At 26.3% G+C, this 20236-nt stretch overlaps 1 protein-coding gene across 1 annotated transcript; it reads left to right on the top strand.

The window, feature by feature from the left end:
* Positions 1–1990: 1990 nt before the first annotated feature.
* LOC145829532 (T-complex protein 1 subunit theta-like) lies at positions 1991–19235 on the top strand. Its single transcript, XM_082937362.1, has 12 exons — positions 1991–2087; positions 2600–2690; positions 2762–2841; positions 3442–3535; positions 6054–6161; positions 8553–8681; positions 10178–10303; positions 12246–12394; positions 13046–13219; positions 18006–18209; positions 18359–18562; positions 18845–19235. Exons 1-12 carry the CDS (start codon positions 2028–2030, stop codon positions 19067–19069), a joined length of 1644 nt encoding a protein of 547 aa, XP_082793488.1. The 5' UTR covers positions 1991–2027; the 3' UTR covers positions 19070–19235.
* Positions 19236–20236: the final 1001 nt, after the last annotated feature.

The raw sequence follows: 20236 nt of genomic DNA, 5'->3' as shown, positions 1-20236 counted from the left end.
TATTGCAAGGAACATTTCCTGAAATTTTTAGGTAGTTGTCCCAAAATGCGTAGCAGAAGATAAATTTTTAGTGAAATAGTCTATTTTTGCAGTTTTAGTTTGCACCTCTCATAAGGAACCCATTGTTGACTCTGACTTTGACCAGCTATATCTCAAAAACTATTTTTAATTTTTAAATCTGTAAAAACAAAGCGACTTGCAGGGTTTGTGCGCGTCAGACTAAATCATTTTTTTTTATTTAAAAATTTAAGAATATCAGTTTTTCTCAGTTCAAATGCTTGAAAATTATTGATTAAAAAAACATTGAGAAATCATTTTAAGACCAAATTGAAATGTGAATTAGTTTCTAAATAAAAAATTAGTTATTAGCAGGGTTGCCACTTTACCTGGAAACCTTGAAAAACCTGGAATTTGACAATTTAGGAAAAATTCCATGGAAAAACCCGGAATTTGAGAAATTTTAAAAAAAACATGGAAAAACCTGGAAATTTGATCATAATACCTGGAAAAACCTGGACTTTTTAATAATTTTAACATTATCAGTAGTAAAATTTTGATTTGACACAAAAAATCTATCATATAAATAAGATTTTTTGTCATCATCAAAAAAAATTTTTATTGAAAAACACAATTAAAGTTACTTCACAGTATCTTTTCAATGTTTTTATACTATTGAATACAGTTGCTTATATAGAAATAAACCTAAAACTAAAGATAAACCCAAAAATGTGTACTTTTAAAAACCTGGAAGAAATTTTGAAAACCTGGAAAAAAATTTGAAAAAATGAGTGGCAACCCTGTATTAGAGACAAAATCAGTCTGTACTTGTAAAAATAAATGCTTGAAACCTTATGTTGAATCTCAAAAAAGAAAATATAAGAATCTTCATTTATTTGTTTTGAGTAGATTATATACGTCATAATTATGAAAATTCATTAAAAAATACAGTTTAAACATTACAGTTTAGTTCAACAACTTAGCTGTTTGTTTTAATTTGTTTACATCAGCTATGTTTTTCAGAGCTTAGTTGATTGTACTGTTTTAATTTCTAATTTAAAGGCTTTATACCAAATACTTTTTAGATTAAAACTGTTAGCAGTTTAATCATATATTTTACTGTTTGTTTAAAGTTATTAGAGATATCCACATCACTAAAACTTAGCCTGAGATATAAGTAATAAATTTTGTGGGTGTACAAATTTTAGGTACAGTTCATTTTTCTTTACAAGAACAAAATATTAAAGTTTTTTTTTTTTAATATAAGTGTAAGCTTTTAAAACTGATATGACATCCACAATCACTAAATTTATTTAGAGTTTAGGATTTGTAGTTATGTATCAATTTTAAGTATTAGTCAAAATACTATAATAATTTTTTTTTATTTATTTTAATACTCGTGCAAGCGTTTCATTTTAAATTTTGATAAAACAAGACAATGCACGTTGTTTTATTATAAATCTTCTGGTCATAATATTTTTACTTCGTGCTTAATTAAATTAGACATTTGTGTTTAGTAAAATATATTAAATTTTTACACTAGTAATAGATTAGATATAACACTTATTTTAAAACTTATCACTGAATTTGTTATGTTAAGGGCATAGAAGGGAAAATCACCTTTTTCACAATTTAGTCTTATTTTATTGAGTTGTAACTAAGCTATGAGTTGCTTTTTGCAGATTTAAAAAGTTTAAATTTAATTTAAAATATTTAAAATATTTTTGAGATTAAGCTGTTTGAAGTCAAAGACTACAATAGTACTAATCAAGACCCCCCAATGCTTTAAATGACTTCTGAAGGGGATTTTCCTTACTTTAAAAAATGTCAGGCTAAATTGGTCTCAGTCAGGCTAAATGAAAAATTTCGCGCACGAACCCTGATCTTGTAGCTTAGTAGAAACTATATAAATTAAGATCAAATTGTGAAAAAAGTGTTTTATACCCCCTATGCCCTTAATAAGACATGAAATTTTTAAAATCTATTTAAATCTAGATTTATTTAGACTTTTTAAAGAATTATAATTAAAAATGGCTTTTCATGTACCAAGAGCTCCTGGTATTCAGCAGATGCTAAAAGAAGGAACTAAAGTTTGTTTAGTTTATACAGAATGTATCATTTGAACCTTTTAATATAATTGTAATAATTTAGTTAAACATTATATTAAGAGTTTAAAGATCTTTTGTAATCTTTGTTTTTCTAAACTTTCAAGAGGTTTTTGACTCTTTAACAGTCAATCGTCTAAGCTAAATGATGATTTTAATAAAAATAATTTGATTACAACTGTTAATTTATTTTTAGTTTTATGTGATTTTAAGTATTCATATGTAAAAAGTCTACTACTAAATAATAACTAGTTTTAGAATGAAAAATTAAAACAATTCTTTCAGCTTGCTTATACAATTTAAGTTTCAGTTTTTTTTATTTTTCAGCTAAATAGTTATGTCATGATGGTTGAATCTAATTAAAAAATAAAATTCTAATATTAATAAAGCTTAATAATATATTTTTTATATTTACCATTATTGTTAATTGTTTTTAATTTTGTAGTTGTTAATCCGTACTTCTTTATATTCCATTTTAAATAGTGCTTTGTTAACAGAATTTTCAAGGTTTAGAAGAAGCAGTCTTTCGAAACATTAAAGCATGTAATGAGCTTTCAGCTACTCTGAGCACAACCTTTGGTCCATATGGTTAGTTTTCAAAGTTTTAGTTTCAGCATAGGTTTAAAAATTAAAATTTAACTTTAAAATGTTTTCTTTAGGAATGAGCAAAATGGTTATTAATCACATTGAAAAACTATATGTTACTAATGATGCTGCAACTATTCTTAAAGAGCTGGAAGTTAGTTATAATAGAACTGATAATTTATTTAAAATACAATGTATCTCTCATATGAGGTTCTTAAGTGTTTTTTTATTCAAAATGCTTCCGAATAGAAATATACTTTTGAAATTAGTAAACATAAATAAACTATATTTGAAATAATTGATGTTGCAACTCTCCCCATATTTTATCTTAAATTTGCAAATTGGGAGTAATGTATTATGTATTTATGTATTTTAAAGATTATTTTTTTTGAAAATATTTTTATTAATTAGTTAATTTCTGGATCAGCTGATTCAAAATCTAATAATTAGTTGTACTCAGTTGTTTAGATTAATTACTAAATCAGTTTATTGGATAATGATTTTAGAAGAAATAATTTAGTTTAGTTTTATGCTAATTTATAAAATAAAACTTATAAGCTTAGTCTGATTCTTTATAGCCAATAAATGTTTTATTTATTTTGTGAATAAGCAAAACTTAAATTAAAATTTAAGTTTAAAATTAAGTTGTACAGCTACAAAAATTTTAAAGAAAGGCTTAATTTTTGAAATATTAATGTTTACCAAGAGTAGTATAATTGTACAATAAAAACAATATATTTAATTTTAAATTCAGGTCATACACCCTGCTGCTAAAATGTTAGTTTTAGCTACTGAAATGTGTGAACAGGAATGCGGTGATGGTACAAATTTTGTACTAATTTTTGCTGGTTAGTATTATAAAACTAAATAAACTTTCAAAAACTAATGTTTGTCTCATACTTGATGTAAAAAAATATTTGTTTGAAGTATCTTGATTATATAATTGTTTGTGTTGAATAAAGAAAAATCTGAGTTTACTAGGTGAAGTGCTTATTTAACTAACAATAAAAGTGCAAATTATATGTTAAATTATTCAAACTACTAACAAATGTCAGATAAAGAACTCTTAGCATGTGAATACTAGATCAAAATTGATATAAACTTATAAATAGAATTAAAAAAATACTATCACAATATTTTTACCTCTGACTGCAGATTCCAAATTTTCAACAATTCAAATCTGTATTAAAAAGCATGTGATTTTTTTTTAATTTCATACTTACATAAAAGTATATACATACTGTTAGCTTAATATTTGTTTATAGTTGTTAATTTACTATTTTAAAAAGTTGATAATAAAATTACTATTTTTAAGTTTGTGTTTTTTGTCAATTTTACAAATTTTACCTGTTATTACTGACTTACAGTTTATTTAAAACAAGAAATAAATATACGGCTGTGTCATTGGAGAATTATTGAAAAATCCTTCTACATTTTCCACAGTTTTGAATTTGTAACCATATTTTGCATAGTTAAGATAACAGTTATTTTGGTATCTTAAATAGTCTATAACCTTTGAGATTTAATTTTACTAGAAAATTTAAAACTTATTTACTAAAGTCCAAGTACGTTGCTAACTTAATATATATTTAATTTTCTACTGTTTCGAAGTTGAAACCATCTTTTTCCTAAAAAAATTAAAACAATTTTATAAACATCAAGTTAGTAGCCTTGCTTACCTGGTAAGAAATTATGTTTAAAAGCACCAATTTTTTAAATTTAATTAGGTATAAGCACATTGATAATTTAATAATTGTTAATATTTGATAGGGTTGAAATGTTTTCCTTCTAAAACCTGTTAATATATTGAACAATTAATTCGCAGCTGTATTATTATTGAAGTATCTGACTATCTAATTCTGTCATTATGGATAAAAAATTGTTGTCAATGATTTGTAGCTTTTTACTTGATAAAATATTAACTTATAAAAATATTTGAATATTCACATAATATAGTATTAAAATATTGTATTTATAACTTATTGAAAACAAGATAAGGGCACATTAGAGTGCTTCGAAATACGGTAACCTTTAGATTTTAATCTAATTTTTTAAAATACTTGACGAATACCACAAAAACGCCCTGTGCAAACTTATGTGATTTGAACAAAATTTAACCTTAGCGGAACTCAAATTTCTGATTACCACCCCAATGCTTACTGTATGGGACCCAAAAATTTGACCTTAAAGTTTTTACCTGATTTTTTTTCATGTTGCCATTTATCAAAAATTGTGCACAAATTAAGACTGTTGATAGAAATTTTATGGTGGCACTTCTTTATTTTTTGTAAAACAAACTGGAAATTAAAGAAAAAAACAAAAAGGGTTTAAAGTTACATAAATAAAGAAGTGCCTTCATAAAACATCCTTTAAGTCGTCTTAAATTGTGCCCAGTGTGTTTTTGTGATAATTGGCCTCATTTAAAAATGTTTCAGCTAAAAATTTAAAGGTTAAGTTTTTTGGATCTCATACAGTTTGCATTGGGGTAGTTTCCACAAAATTGAAGTCCGCCAAGGTGAAAGTTTCTTTAAATCATTTAAAATTTTGAAATATGTAATTTTTGTGGTATTTGCCATAGTGTAAAAATACTTTAGCCAAAAACTCAAAGGTCGCCTTATTTATAAGCACCTTAAGGCACAAGGAAGGATTTTTTTATAATTTAATATTTGCTTTTGTACAGATGCTGGACGTATAAACTTAAGAGGTAGTTTTTAAAACCTTTCCTAAACTTTTGATAGATAATTATTAAATCTAAATAAAATTTATCTATTATTTCAGTAAAAAACTTCTGATACAAGTTTGACTGAAATTTTTTCATTGTCTCTTTTGTTGGTAGTTTAAAAAAATCAATAAAAATCTATCCTTCTTATATTTTTTAAGCTAGAGACCTCAAACTTTCAGGAAGCATTATTTGTATTATTCAAATTTTTAAAGAACTTTAAATTAATGACAAATATCAGTTAGGTGGTGTCTGGAAAAGAAATTGTTATTTTACAAAATAATAATTTACTACACTTCAAAGAATTAAATATTAGTAATGGACTTATTGAGAACATTTGAAAGATATGTATATAAGTTTACAGAGAAGATTGTATTTCAGTCAAATATTTTGCTTTTGTATTTTTCGCTCTTTATAAGGTATCTATAGTTCATAAACTTTGATCCTTTAAATCATAAAAAAATACCTCTAATTTTTTAATAGACTAAAAATATCTGTTAGCCAAAATAAAAATCAACAAAGTAATATCAACTTGTAAAAACTGTGTGGACCTTTTAAGTCCTCAACTTACAATAGCATTACATTAAAAATTAAATAGGTTATTAAAATATGTCTTTAAAATTTTTATAATTTAATTATATTTGCAGGTGCCCTTCTTAAACACGCTGAAGAATTGCTACGTAATGGATTAAAAGAAACAGATATCATTGATGGGTATGAACAAGCGTGTAAGAAAGCAATTGAAATACTACCAGGTTAAAAATATTTTGTATATTGTTAAAAGCAGTCTATAGTTAAGAGCATCTTTTAGTTTAGACTGTTATATATAAAATAGTTTTAAAAAAAGTTTAGGTCAAAAGCACTCAACAAGTTAAATTGGAGCAAAATTTCTATTTGATTGTATAACAAAGTAAATGAATAAATATTATATATATATATAGAGTTTAGACTATTAGTAACTGAAATACTTATTAAAACATAATCTACTTAAGTTAATGAATTCTATTTCAGACGTAGTTCTAATACGTTGTCTACAATAGTTTTAAAAGTAAATAAATAGTTTGTGTTTATTAAAGAAATATGAAATATATTTTTTTATAACATAAATTTATAAAACTTTAAATGAACATAATAAATAACTTTGCATTCTCGGAAATAATTGTTTAACTGACCTTAAAAAGTAAGATCTTCAGTCAGTGTATTAACAAAACCAAAAAAAAAAATCAAAACGTACAAATATTAAATAACAGTGTGTAAGCATTATAATATCATGAATTTAGCCAGGTATAAACATATGCATTGGAAAGGCATAAATTAAAATTTGGTAGTATTTTGTAAGTAAAAGGTCGGTTTTTCTAAAAATAATGGGTCCTAGGCTGGACTATTTTGTAAAAATTTGCTCAGGGGAAGCTGTAAATAAAAATAATAGTATAAATATATAAAAGTATGCTATTTTAAACTAAAAGTATAATAAAGTAAAAAGTAATAAATGACTAATAAATACTAATCATTATGTTAAGACCCTAACTGTAACTACTTTTTTGTTCTGTACTTTTTTTGTACTATTTAAAAAATATGTTATTAAGTAAAATGTACATCGCGGGCCAAACTTTTTTGCTTTGGAGGCCACAGTTTGCCTACCCTTAGCATAATAACATAACTAACTATTAAACACATTCTGAAAATTTCCTCAAAATTATATTCTTATATTATGCTGCATTTTGATTCAGTCATGTAATCTATTTCCTTTTTGATAACCAGATCTTTTGGGGACGGGTAAATATGTACGAAGGGTCATATATGCACTAATGGACATTTTTGCACAAAGACACTTTTGCAGGAGTGTAAAAAAAAGGTAGAGCAAAAAAAATAAAAGATTACCGACTAAGGGTTAGGGGTAATAGTGGTAGTAAAAAATGTACTGACCAAGGGTAAGGGTTAGGGGTAACAGTGATAGTTAAATAAAAATTAATAAAAAGTATAATAAAAAAAGTTTCCACCTGTGCAAAAGTGACTCTTCGTGTATAAGTGTCCCTCAGTGCAATTTTGACACCTACCCAGATTTTAGTTAATGAATAAAAAATGTTTATTCAGTTTTTAATATATACAGGGTTGCCACTTTATCTGGAATTTGACAAATAAGGCAAAAAAAAAACTGGAAAAACTTGGAATTTAGGAAATTTTGAAAAAAAACCTGGAAAAACCTCGAATTTCAACAATTTTCACATATTCAGTAGTAAAATTTCGATTTGACTTAAAGAGTCTATCATATAAAAAAAAAAAAATTGTCATGATCAAAATTTTTTCTTATTAAGAAATATATTTAAATTAGCTTTACAGTATCTTTTTAATGTTTTTATACAATTTAATACAGTTTCTTACCTTAAACTTATTTTAAACTAAAAATAGACCTAAAAATGTGTACTTTTAAAAACCTGGAAGAAATTTGGAAAACCTGAAAAAAAATTTGAAAAATGAGTGGCAACCCTTTATATATTTTTTTAACTATTTTTTGTTTTACTACTTTATTACATTTGTTTATATTTTAGTTTTTGTTTCTATAATTTGTTAAAACTTTTGCCTTGCGGTTAAACAGACGGTTGTTTTATGTTCTAGTTTAAGTTAATTTTGAATGTTTAAATTTATGTATATATTTTAGTATTTGTATAATTAACGTTTTTTCTTTTTCTTTTTGAAACTGAGTACTAATGTATAGAAATAAAAACTAAAAATTCTCACCCCCAACTTTGCATGTACATTTATTAGATCAATGTTTTCAGTTCCTAAGGTCTTTCCAGTTTTGCAAAGATATTTTTTTAGAGTTCTTAAGACATAAAATCTGAAGCCCTATGTTATAAACATGCTGCAAATAGTTTGAATGGGCAAAAAGTTTTTTTCAAAAGTTTATATTAGTTCAGGCTAGTTTTTGATTTTTTCCGGTAGTTTTAACTATTGTCAACACTATCTAAATAACAAATCAAGAATTAAAAAAAATAACAGAGTTAATTTATATATGCAGGCAAAGTTTTAGCCAAAAAAAAGTTATCCACTGATCAAAAAAATGTATATTCAATTTTATGAACTTATGATATTTGTGTTTTTGCAAAACTTCTTATAGAAGTTCATGTAGATTTTTTAACCAACAGGACTAGTTTGTTCAAGAGTTGAAGAACTGAGAAATGTTGATGAGGTAGCTGCTGCCCTTAAAACTTCAATTGGTAGCAAACAATATGGACATGAAGATTTTCTTTCTAGTCTTATTGCTAAAGCTTGTGGTAAGTTTTATTCTTTTTTATAGCAATAAATAGCTGTAGTATTATATCTTAACTAAAATATTTAAAAAAAGTCTTAGACTATAGGACAAGAGCTAAGTCAGTTTTTTGGGGTCAAATTGTCAGAATTTGTCAGTTCTAGTTTACAAAATTCCTTATTTTTCAAAGCCTTAAAATGGTAAAAGTTAAACAAAAAATCCTTCAAAGTCGGACAAAAATTGCAACATTTTCTTAAAAATTTACTAACAAAATCATTAAATTCCAAAGCTTTCAAATGGTAAGATAAAATAAAAAAATCCTTTATAAAGTCGACAAGAGTTGCAAAATTTTCCTAGAAACATGTTGAACTATTAACCTATTGGAACAAGTAGTATTTCTTTGTAATATTTTTAGTGTTGATGATCTGTGGCAAGGACACTTTATTAGTTTACAGTTTATACTATTTAAATTGTTATAGCACATTTACACTTTAAACTGTTTCTTAGTTAGAGTTTTATTTTTTATGCTTCATTATTTTATAAATAGTACATTATTTTGAAATTTATATTTTTTACAAGTTTTTTAATGAACCGTACTCTTGTCTATTAACTATAGTTACTGTTTCATTACATGTGTTTTTTCTTTATTTTCGTTTGTTTTTGTAAGTTTTATATAAATATTTTATGTAAGATCATGGCTAATTTTTTTAGTATACATCATGATAAAGTTTCTAACTAAATGACTAAATTGCATTAGGGCACAAAATTGCATTAGGGCACAAAATTGCACAAAGATACTTTTGCACGAGTTACAATTTTGCACATGAGTTAAAAAAAACAGAAATTAAACTAAAAGAAAAAATAAAGAAAAAAGTTACCGACCGAGGGTAAGGGTTAGGGGTAACAGTGATAGTAAAAATAAAATAATAACTAATAAACATTTTATATAAAAAAATAATCAATTAAAAAAAAGCTACCGATCGAGGGTAAGGGTTAGGGGTAACAGTGATAGTAAAAAAAAATAAATTAAAATTTACAAAAAAAAAACCCATGCAAAAGCGTCTTGTGCAAAAGTGTCTTGGTGCAATTTTATTCCCTTGTGCAAAAGTATCTTCGTGCAATTTTGTATGTTTGTGCAAATTTGACAGCTACCAACAAAATATATACTATTGGTTTTATCAGTAACCAGTTTCACCACTAAACAGGTTTTCAAATTATAAAGCTTATAAATTAGAACTTATTTAAAAATCCGTTTTGTGGTTAAACAGTTGAGCTAGTATTGTTTTGTATATTTTAAAACTACCTTCAATTGAAAAAAAGTAGCTTGATAATATAAAGAAATTAAATAACTTTATAAAAAAGTTATTTACCCTATGGCCTAAAATTTTTGATATATTATATTACACATTTTAATACATTGAATTTTATACAAACAGCTATATGAATATTGTTAAGCAATCTTTTTGATATTTTAAGTTTTCATGCTGTTCAATTTAGTTTTTACTAGCCTGTTTTTTGCAGTTAACATACTACCAGCTGAGAGTTTGAGGTTCAATGTTGACAACATAAGAGTTTCCAAAATTCCAGGATCTGATGTTTTATCTTCATCAATAGTCAATGGAATGCTTTTTCAAAGGTCTTGTGAAAGTAAGCTATCAAATTTACTTGTTTATATTTTATCTTTAAGGTGTTTTAGAATAAGAGTGATTCCAATAGTATCCAGTAAAAATGTTAGAAGTTGTTTATAGTTCATGAAATTGGAAAAATGTATTTGAAAATTTTTAATTATAATCGGCAGCTCTAAATAACTTAACAATATTGTCATTTATATATTTCAAAAAAACAAAAATATTTTATAGATCAAAATTGAGTATTACTCTAATTGATTTTGTTAAAGTAGTTAATCAGTAGCTTTTTTGTAATTTTATAGTTACGTTCTAATAAACTTATGCCGGGATTGCCAAAAAACCTCAATCCTTGAAAAACCTGGAATTTGACAATTTAGTCTATAACAATCTGGAAAAACCTGGAATTTAAGAAATAAAAAAATAACCTGGAATTTTGAACATAAATCACTAAAAAACCTGGAGTTTTGAAGAAAAATTACTAAAAAACCTGGAATTTTATTTAATTTTTACTTGGTAAGTAGTAAAATTTTGATTTGACACGAAAAATATATCACGTAGATAAAAATTTTTTGTCATCAAAGTTTTTTTTTGTTAAAAACACATTTAAAGTAGCTTTACAGTATCTTTCAAATGTTGTTATACTACTTTAAGTTTTCAACCTTAAACCTAACTTTAAACCAAAAATAGACCAAAAACGTGTACTTTCAAAAACCTGGAAGAAAATTCTCAAAAATATTTGGCAACTCTGCTATGCTCTTCTGATCAATAATTTAAGATAGTAAAATTTGTCAGTCAAATAACATAGACGAGGAGTATTTAAGTTTTATCAATTTTAAATTACTCTAAAGGATTTTTATATACAAATACTCCCCAAGTTCTTCAATATTCTTTATTAAGGGGCATAGGTGGGGCGGTCCGACAATTTTTTTTACTAAAAATATCATTGGATCTTATATGAAAGCTTTAAGTACAAACTACAAGCCAGTTTTTATAGAATTAAAAAATACTAAAAAATATTTAACTTTTGAGATATTGTGTTTTTTATAAAAAGTTTCCGATACAAACGTATAGACCGCGAGTTTTTCGAGATCAATTTTCTCGAAAATTTAAAATATCACTAAAAACTTATCTTCTCCTTCATTTTTTGATATAGGGACTCAATTTTTTAGGAAACGTTCCTTTTATAGTTTAAAAGACTTTGAATGTTGAAATTTTGAAAATATTAAAAAATAAAAATTTTAGAAAAAAAAAAACAAAAAAAAATAAGTGGTTTTTTTTTATAAAAATTTTATTTTTCAAAATTAAAAAAATTCCTGCATTCAATCTTTTTGAAATTTAATAATACACTTTCTGTGAAAATTTGAAGAAGATTGCTTAAAAAATGAAGGAGGAGATAGATTTTTAGTGAAATGGTCTTTTTTCGCGTTTTTAGTTTGCGCCTTTCATTAAGAACCTATTGAGGTCACCGACTTTGACTGCTCATATCTTAAAAAATACTTTGAATTTTTTCAAGCGGTAAAAAATTTCTTATGGCTCAGATATAACTATAAAATAAAATCAACTTTAAAAATCAAGGTGGACCCCCCCATGCCCTTAACTTATGTAAATATTTCTCTCCAATTGTAATCAACAATTAAAAGTCGTTGTTTTCTGTAATATTACTAAATATAAAAAAATTAAGTACTAACCTTGCTTTGATGATTACGTAACTACGTGAGTTAAGAATCTTTTTAGCAAAACCAAATTAGTAAACTATAGAAAAGTAAATAATTGAGTTATGAAATAGTAATATAAAAAATTGTAGCCAGCAAGAATTTTTTTCTAGGAAAGTAGACCTGCGACTTATAATAGGCTGCCGACCTCTGTATTATAGTATCGCTCTACTATAATATTAATATTAGGTTTTTGATTTAAACTTAATATTTAAGTTAAAATATTTTTACTACTTAATTCTAAAACAGGTAACGTTCAAAATGTAAAAAATGCTAGTATAGCAGTCTTTACTTGTCCTTTTGACATGCTTGCTACTGAGACAAAGGGAACAGTTTTACTGAAAAATGCAAAAGAATTAAAAGATTTTAGCAAGGGGGAAGAAAATCTAATGGAAGCTGTAAGTTATATATAGTTTTTAAATAAAGTGTAATAATAATATAAGTTTTGTTAATAGTGTTGTAGTATGAAATGGTGTCATTAAGTTTGTTTTTCGTAATATTAATTTGTAAACTTAATTGAGAAAATTATTTTACAAAATTTAAAACTTAAAACTTATGATGCTGAAAACTCTTGAATTTACTGAAATGCAGTCTTATTCCAATCAAGCGTTTAAGTACAACGTGGCTGTTTTGAATTCGTACAAGAACATAGCTGTTTATTTTTTTACTCAAAATTGTTTTCAATAAAGCTAAATGTTGGTCACTACAATTAGTTTTCTAAATTAAAATAAACCATTATAAAGATAGACTTAATATTATAACTTTTTTTATGTTGCTAAATTTTATTATTTTAATAGATGAAAGTCATTGAGACACCAATTTTTATAAAAATTAGTTTTATATAAAAAGTTTGAGTATTTAGAATTTTTTGAATACAAACAGATACTGTCTTACTTGAAATATATGTTAAGTCTTACTATAAATCCAAATTCAAAAATATACCGTCATAATAAAGTTATTTATTATATCTTTATAAAAAAGACTTTTTCCAGAAATTCACTGTTTACAGATGTAAAACTAAAAATAACATAATTGCTTTTGATATACAGCATGTGAAGGCAATTGCTGATAGCGGAGTTAATGTTGTTGTTAGTGGCGGGAAAGTTTCAGATTTGGCACTTCATTTCGCTAATAAGTACAACTTAATGGTTGTTCGTCTTACTTCTAAATGGGATGTAAGAAGATTGTGCAGAACTGTTGGTGCAACTGCACTCCCAAAAGTGGTTTGTTATTTTTTTGTTTATACTCGTCTATTATGTACGCCTAAAAAATGTGTTTATTTTAGCATAAAAATCATAAGTAGTCTATTAAATACTTATATTATGTACGGAATTTATACCGTTTCTAATGAAAAACTCACTATTTAAAATCATTACCAATAAATAATCAACTACCTGTAAAAATAGTTAACAATGAAATTTGATACTATGAGTTACATACCTAATCCAACCTAGTGTATCAAAGAAAAAATCTTCGTTTAGAAAATATTATTAAGGTAACAAATTTTCTAACACAGTATTAAAGTCAGAAAAAAAAAGAAATTAGCATAAATAGACTTAAAAAAGACTAACACAAAATCTTAGTCAAAAAGCTATGAAAACGTGCGCACATATATTTTTTTATTATCTAGAATTTCATGCTAAATCCACCCTGGCCACTTAAAAATACTACATCTATTTCTTATAGTTAATAAACTATTATTTGTATTAACATACTTCCATTTTCAAGGATTTCTTCACTATATATTTGTTACCAACATGAAGGCGTCGCAACTACCTTTTTTTTCTGGTTAAGCGTTTGTTAATTCATTACAAATCTTACACGAAGCTTATAATTTTTGCGCTTCCATTCTTTGCTCCACATGGTTTGAACTGCAGGATTGGAGAACTTGTCCAGTTAATTCGAAAACTAAAATATAACTTTAAATTTACAGTCATGCATGATATTAGCTGGATATACTTGACATTCGCTGTCAGGTTTATTCTGGAGATGAAGCATCCTACTCAAAAGCTTGTCATTATCGATACTTACTGATGCATCAACGCTGACTTAGCAATCGTTTTGCTTGTTTGACAGCCACTTCCACAGTGGGATGGCAAGTGGCCATTGACTATTTTTGCGACTAAACAGTTAAAGCAAGATTTTTATTTAATTGTTTAGAGCGGGGTTTCGTCTTTTAAAAACTGGGTTTGTTTCTGTTTTGCTTAAAGTATACTAAAAGTTATTTAAGCTTAAATGTAGCCAAAGTTTGCTTTTTTTAAGTTTAAAAAAGCCTCGAAAAATGCTTTAATTTTTGTCAAAATTAAGGTCTACATCTACTGTTAAAAAACACCTTAAAAGCTTTTATACAAATATTTTTTTTTAAGTTTTTTCATTTCTTTGGTTTAGTGTTAATTGAAAAAAGTCAAAATTCTTTGAATATTTAAATGTAAAAATCTTCTATTCTCGCCGAAAATTCATTGATGATTTTCTGGCAATTTAGGGTATTCTTTATGGTTAATTTTCTCAATTTGCCACCTTAGAATCAACATAATTTAAAAAAAAATAATTTAGTAAAAATGACAAGGAATCTATATAACTATTTTTTTAGGTTTTTACAAGCGATATTTCTGTTAAAAAAATTGATATAATATCCTATCCCTGGTTTTTCACTATGACAAAATAGACCATTTTGTATGTTCTAGAAGGTTCTTAATGTGTATAGATTTACTTACTTTTGTTTATAGATCATTTAAGTTCCAAGAATGATGAGAACAGTTAGTATTGGTCAAAACATGGTAGCTTAGCATATGTTTTAATTATTGAAATAGTTTTTTTTTTACTATTTTTGCAAATTTAAGGTTTTGTAGTACTGTTATTGAAGTTATTATAGTAGTTTTTGTAAAAGTAGTATTTTTATTTATGATACAAGATAGTCAGAGTATTGCATCTGATTAAAACTAATATATTTTTTGTATATTTATCACTATAACTTATTTAAACCTAGCAGTAATATGGATAGTTTAACGAACAAATATACGAACAGTTCAAAAACCACAAACCACCATTTCAAACTAAGCCTTACTTTAACGCTGTTGCTGATGAAGTGATAGACAAGCTTGAACTTTCAAAATCTAGCAAATCTAAAGTTAAAGAAGATCTTGATAAGCTATTCAAAGAATACAAAACTATCCAAAAAAACAATAAAAAATTACATAGCACAGATAGAAATATAGTCGAGAAAATAGTTATTGAAAAGTCTTCATATTCTAAATTTGGGAAAAAACCTTCCCTTAGATGAAGCTGCTCCAAGAACGCAACGGAGACGCCTACAGTCATTTACTAGCACAACAACTGAAATTGCCAATGAAGAAGGCGCGACACAACCAAAAATGTATGCTTTAGGATTGACAAGTCAATATTTACATGACAAGGCTACAGCTAATGTTGGAAGAAAGTTACATCAGCAGGAAGCCAAAGTTAGCAATAAAGTTAGCATGTCAACAGCACTTGCCATGTTAATAGCTGAAAAAAATGACTAAGAGAATGTATATTGATATTAGGCTGCTTCTTAAAAACGATGGTCATGACATCCTTACAGTTTATGATAAACTAAACGAATATAGAAAGGAAAAAAGACCACCACTTGAAAAACTGCAAGAAGTACTTCTGCTCTACCATTTGACCTATGGTTGTAAGCAGAATTTAATCTTATCTTAATTTAATCATCATTCCGATCCGCACTAGGCTTGAGTTCTGGTCCACCATCACTTTATTTATTTTGATTACCATAAACCTAAAGAACTAATCTTGTAGGTAGTTAAACAACCCCCTCCCCCGTAAAATCGTGAGAGGTTCAGCTTTGTGTGGAACAGATTTCAGACTTACGTGATGGGCTGTCGCCCACTATCGAAGAGTTTTTTTGGCTAAATCATAAATTCAACAAATATATTTTTTAAGAGCTAGTAGGAGGATCAGATGCTTCTTGTTGAGATGACAGTTGAGAAAGCAAATTGCGATTGTAGTACCTGACCTGAATGTTTGACATACCCAGAAGTTTCTGAGACTGCGCACCAGCCTCAGTTTAAATTAATACCTATGCAGACTTAATTGTGTTATTTTAGTTAAGAGCCAATGTTAGAAAAATATTTGTTAAATCATTCAAATAATCAGTTCCTAAATTTAAATTTAGGAAGTACAAAGTATATATTTTTTAAATAAACTAACTTATATATTTCAATAATTAAACATTTTATTCAAAAAAAAAGAGTTAAATTAATGTTTTGTTTTTGGGGTGTTGTAGATCACATCATAACATATTAAAGTAAGCCATTTTTTGAAAAAAATTGATCAAAATTTTTTGAGTGCTTAATTCCTTAAAGTACGCATCTTTGGGTTTTGTTCAAAGAACGTACACTAGAGGAAGGTGCTGTAGTTATATTATATCCTAATTTAAGTTCTTTAAAAAACCTCTCATAAGAAACGCTAGCCATTTTCTCGAATGATACCCCCATCAAGCCTTGGACGAATGAGCGGGGTTTCATTTGTAACACTGGCAAGCATGGATGAACTATATGACTTATTATGTTTATTGATATGAAAATAAAAAGTATATTGATAATATCACTTGATTTATTTGTTCATTATTTGTAAGTTTAATTTAACAAGTTTTAATCAGCCATTTGGGATCGTTTATGATGAATAAATGCTTATTTAATATCAATTAGTATATTTATAAATGACGAGCTATCTGAAAAGATAAAAAAATATGAAGTACAATAAAAAGAACTACATAATTTTGCAGTATCAAACAATTACCATAGCTTTAAAAGATGATTTTAAAGATATTATTTTGTTCAACTTACTTACAAAGTTTTTCTAAATAATTTTTAGCTAAACTTATACTTATATTTGTGTTTTGAAGTATTTAGTTAAAAACTTAAAAATTGAAAATTTGACATTAGTTACTCAAAAAGAAGAATAGTTTCAGATAAAAAAAAACTAAAATGTTTATTAATTTTGATGTATACTCCCAAGATAGATGAAACTCTTTTAAAACTGCAGGAGATAAGTTTCATTGATTTAATAAAGTATGTGTGATAATTACATGTAAGACACTTTATGTTACTACTCATCCCTGTGACTCCATCGCGCGTCTCTAATAGTGTAAGGTATCAGTTTTTTGATTAGGAAAGTATCTTTAAGAGTATACTTCGCCCAAGTTATATGAATTAGAAACTTAACTTTTAAATTTTTACTTGAAAATGATTAAATTAAGCTGTTTAGGACATACGGGGGTAGGGCACTTTTTATACATGTTGATCTTATTTCAAAGATCTTTAACTTGGCTAAAAGATGCTTTTTACCGTTTCTAATGTTTAAAACTAGATTTTGAGATATAAGGAGACAAAGTCCTAGAATTCAATAGGATCCTCATAAAAGGGTGAAGTTATAAATGCAAAAAAACTATTTAATTTGAAGTCTATTTTCTCCCACAGTTTTTAAGCAATTATTTTTAAACCATAGTTTAATCTTAACTTAATAAAAAACAATCCTATTGTAGAATCTGTTAAAGTTTTGAGTAATAATATACTTTTTCTTAAAAAAAAAAGAATAATGTTTTGTTTTTATTTTTATCACAATTTTTTATTTTTTTATTGTTACAATAGGATTTTTTCAAATGCAAGAAATATTTCCTGAAAATTTGAAATCTGAAAACATTTCCTAAAAATTTAATTGTTTAAAAAATGATGGAGAAGATAGATTTTTGTGAATTTAAAAAAGTTCAGAGAAAATCGGTCTTGTAAAATTTTTGATTTCATACGGTTGTATCGGATTTAAAGAAAAATAGTCTAGAAAAATCCAAATCTAAAAAGTTAATTGAGTTTTTTTGATTCATTGAAAGTATCTTACAGGATATACTGTAAGCTTTTAAATAAAGGCCAATGTTAATTTTAGTAAAAAGAAAAAAATGTTGGACCCCTATATGCCCTTAAATAATATATATCAACTTATTATAATCAAACATAGACCGTGCCAACTCAAGAAGAGACTGGTCATTGTTCGGTAGTCCGTCAAGATGAAGTTGGAAACCGATCCGTCGTTGTTTTTGAACATACTGATAAAGGTGGAAAAGTTTGCACTGTCGCTCTTAGAGCAGCCACTGACAATGTTCTAGATGATTTAGAAAGAGCTGTTGATGACGGGGTTAACAACTACAAAGTTTATACCAAAGTATGTTTTTAATTTTGTTATGCCCAAATATGAATAAGTTTTAGTTTACTAGATTTAAATTAACTATATGTGTTGCAACCTGCTACTTAAAATGCTAGAATACTAAAACAAAAGCATTTTTATTTCTACATTTAGTTTTTTGTATCTAGGATGCCAGGTTGTTAGCAGGAGCTGGTGCATGTGAAATTGAACTTAGTAAAAGAATAAAAGAATTTGGTGAACAATGTCCTGGTTTAGAACAATATGCAATTGAAAAGTTTGCTAAGTCCCTTGAATGTGTTCCTAGATGTCTTGCTGAAAATGCAGGTCTAAACCCAACTGATGTTGTAACTACGTTAAATGCCCTTCATCAGGTAATTTTTTGATCACAGTATTTATAAAATTTTGAATTAAAATAATCTTATGTTTTTATTGTTAGTATAAATCTACTTAATTTATTATTTTTAGGGTTTTGAGTACAAAAGTTAATATTTTAATTGAAAATTTTAATTTTATTTGAAGATTTCGCAACTTTTTTGTCACTGAAACCTGGTTGTAAATAAAATATTTAATTTGCACATCTCTATCTAAGTTTTTGAGTACTAATATCCTTGTTTTAAAAAATTGTTGATTTTAAATAATGTGTTAATACCTAGGATGAAGACAAACAATACTGGGGTGTGGACGTGGAGACAGGAAAAGCTATAAATGCTAAACAAAGCGGTATTTTAGATTCATACCTCGTAAAGTACTGGGCTCTTAGACTTGCTACTAATGCAGCCTGTACAATTCTTCAAGTTGATCAGATTATTGTTGCGAAGCGAGCGGGTGGACCAAAACCTCCAAAACAAAATGGAGATTGGGATGACACGGATAATTAAATAGAAAAACACAATTAAAACTATTTTTAGAATTAGTTCATATTGTACCAATAGTTTAACATAAATTAGTTAAGCATGTTTATATCTTTATTTTTACAGATGAATGTATATGTATTTTACAACACAATTAGTCTAAAAAGTTTTAAATAAAATATTTTTCTTATGACAGTTTTTTTCAGAAAATGTTTTGAGTACTTTTTAACAAAAAGTTATAAATTAATTTTAACAAAGCTAGCTTTTACTGACGAAAAATTATATATGTAACGGGTTACTAAAACATTAAAAACTAAGCTATAATATTTAGCATATAATCTTCAGAATTTTTGGACAATGGCAGTTAATGTTTTTATAGTACTGCGTAACACTGATCGATTAGTAGCGTAGAGGAAACGAAACCATATAGTTAACACACATATACAAAAAATATTAGATTAATTTGTTTGGTTTAGTTATTATAAAACAAATTTAATGTACCTAATCAATTTACCTAAGCTCACTAGTCTCTTCGGCTAATTTAAAGTTTGTTTTAAAATTTGAAATAATATTTCAGATAACCTAGATAAATTTAATAAAATTAAAAAAAACCTATAGCATCCCTGATAGTAATAGAAAAGTATGAACGTAGTTTTTCAAAAAATCTACTCAACAAATCATGTTTCGTTTAAAGAGCGCTATTCTGCATTTAATAAACCAGAAAAACATATGAGGTATTAAAGTATTAGTAAATAGTTTACAGTGGACTGAAAAGAAGCCATCGACCATAAAAAAAATTGTTTTAAAAAGTTCAAACTAAGTATTAAACGAAGTTAGATAGACAGGGTTGCCACTTTACCTGGAATTTGACAATTTAGGAGAAAAAACCTGGAATTTTCACATGTTCAGTAGTAAAATTTCGATTTGACTTTTAAAATCATCAAAAAATATTTTATAAAAAACATTTAAAGTAGCTTAACAGTATCTTTTCTATGTTTTTATACTATTTAAAACAGTTTCTTAATTTAAACTTAATTTTAAACTAAAAATAGACCCAAAAATGTGTACTTTTAAGAACCTGGAAAAAATGAGTTGCAACCCTGGATAGAAAGAATTTCATTGCTTCGTTTTAAAATTGGTTTTGTTACGCTTCTGCTTCAAGTATATCAGAAGTAACGTCAAGTTTATATCCAA

This window comes from Thalia democratica, chromosome 2 (genome assembly GCF_965202585.1).
Source record: "Thalia democratica chromosome 2, ktThaDemo2.hap1.1, whole genome shotgun sequence".
Lineage (NCBI taxonomy): Eukaryota > Metazoa > Chordata > Thaliacea > Salpida > Salpidae > Thalia > Thalia democratica.
The sequence above is the reverse complement of the archived record's forward strand: the minus strand, read 5'-3'. Positions and strand labels throughout refer to the sequence as shown.

Excerpts from the sequence above, each read along its gene's own strand:
- LOC145829532 (XM_082937362.1), top strand. The coding sequence starts at position 2,028 with ATGGCTTTTCATGTACCAAGAGCTCCTGGTATTCAGCAGATGCTAAAA. Across the intron at positions 3,536-6,053 it reads TTTTGTACTAATTTTTGCTG|GTGCCCTTCTTAAACACGCT; the intron begins GTTAGTATTATA and ends TTATATTTGCAG. Across the intron at positions 18,563-18,844 it reads CGTTAAATGCCCTTCATCAG|GATGAAGACAAACAATACTG; the intron begins GTAATTTTTTGA and ends GTTAATACCTAG.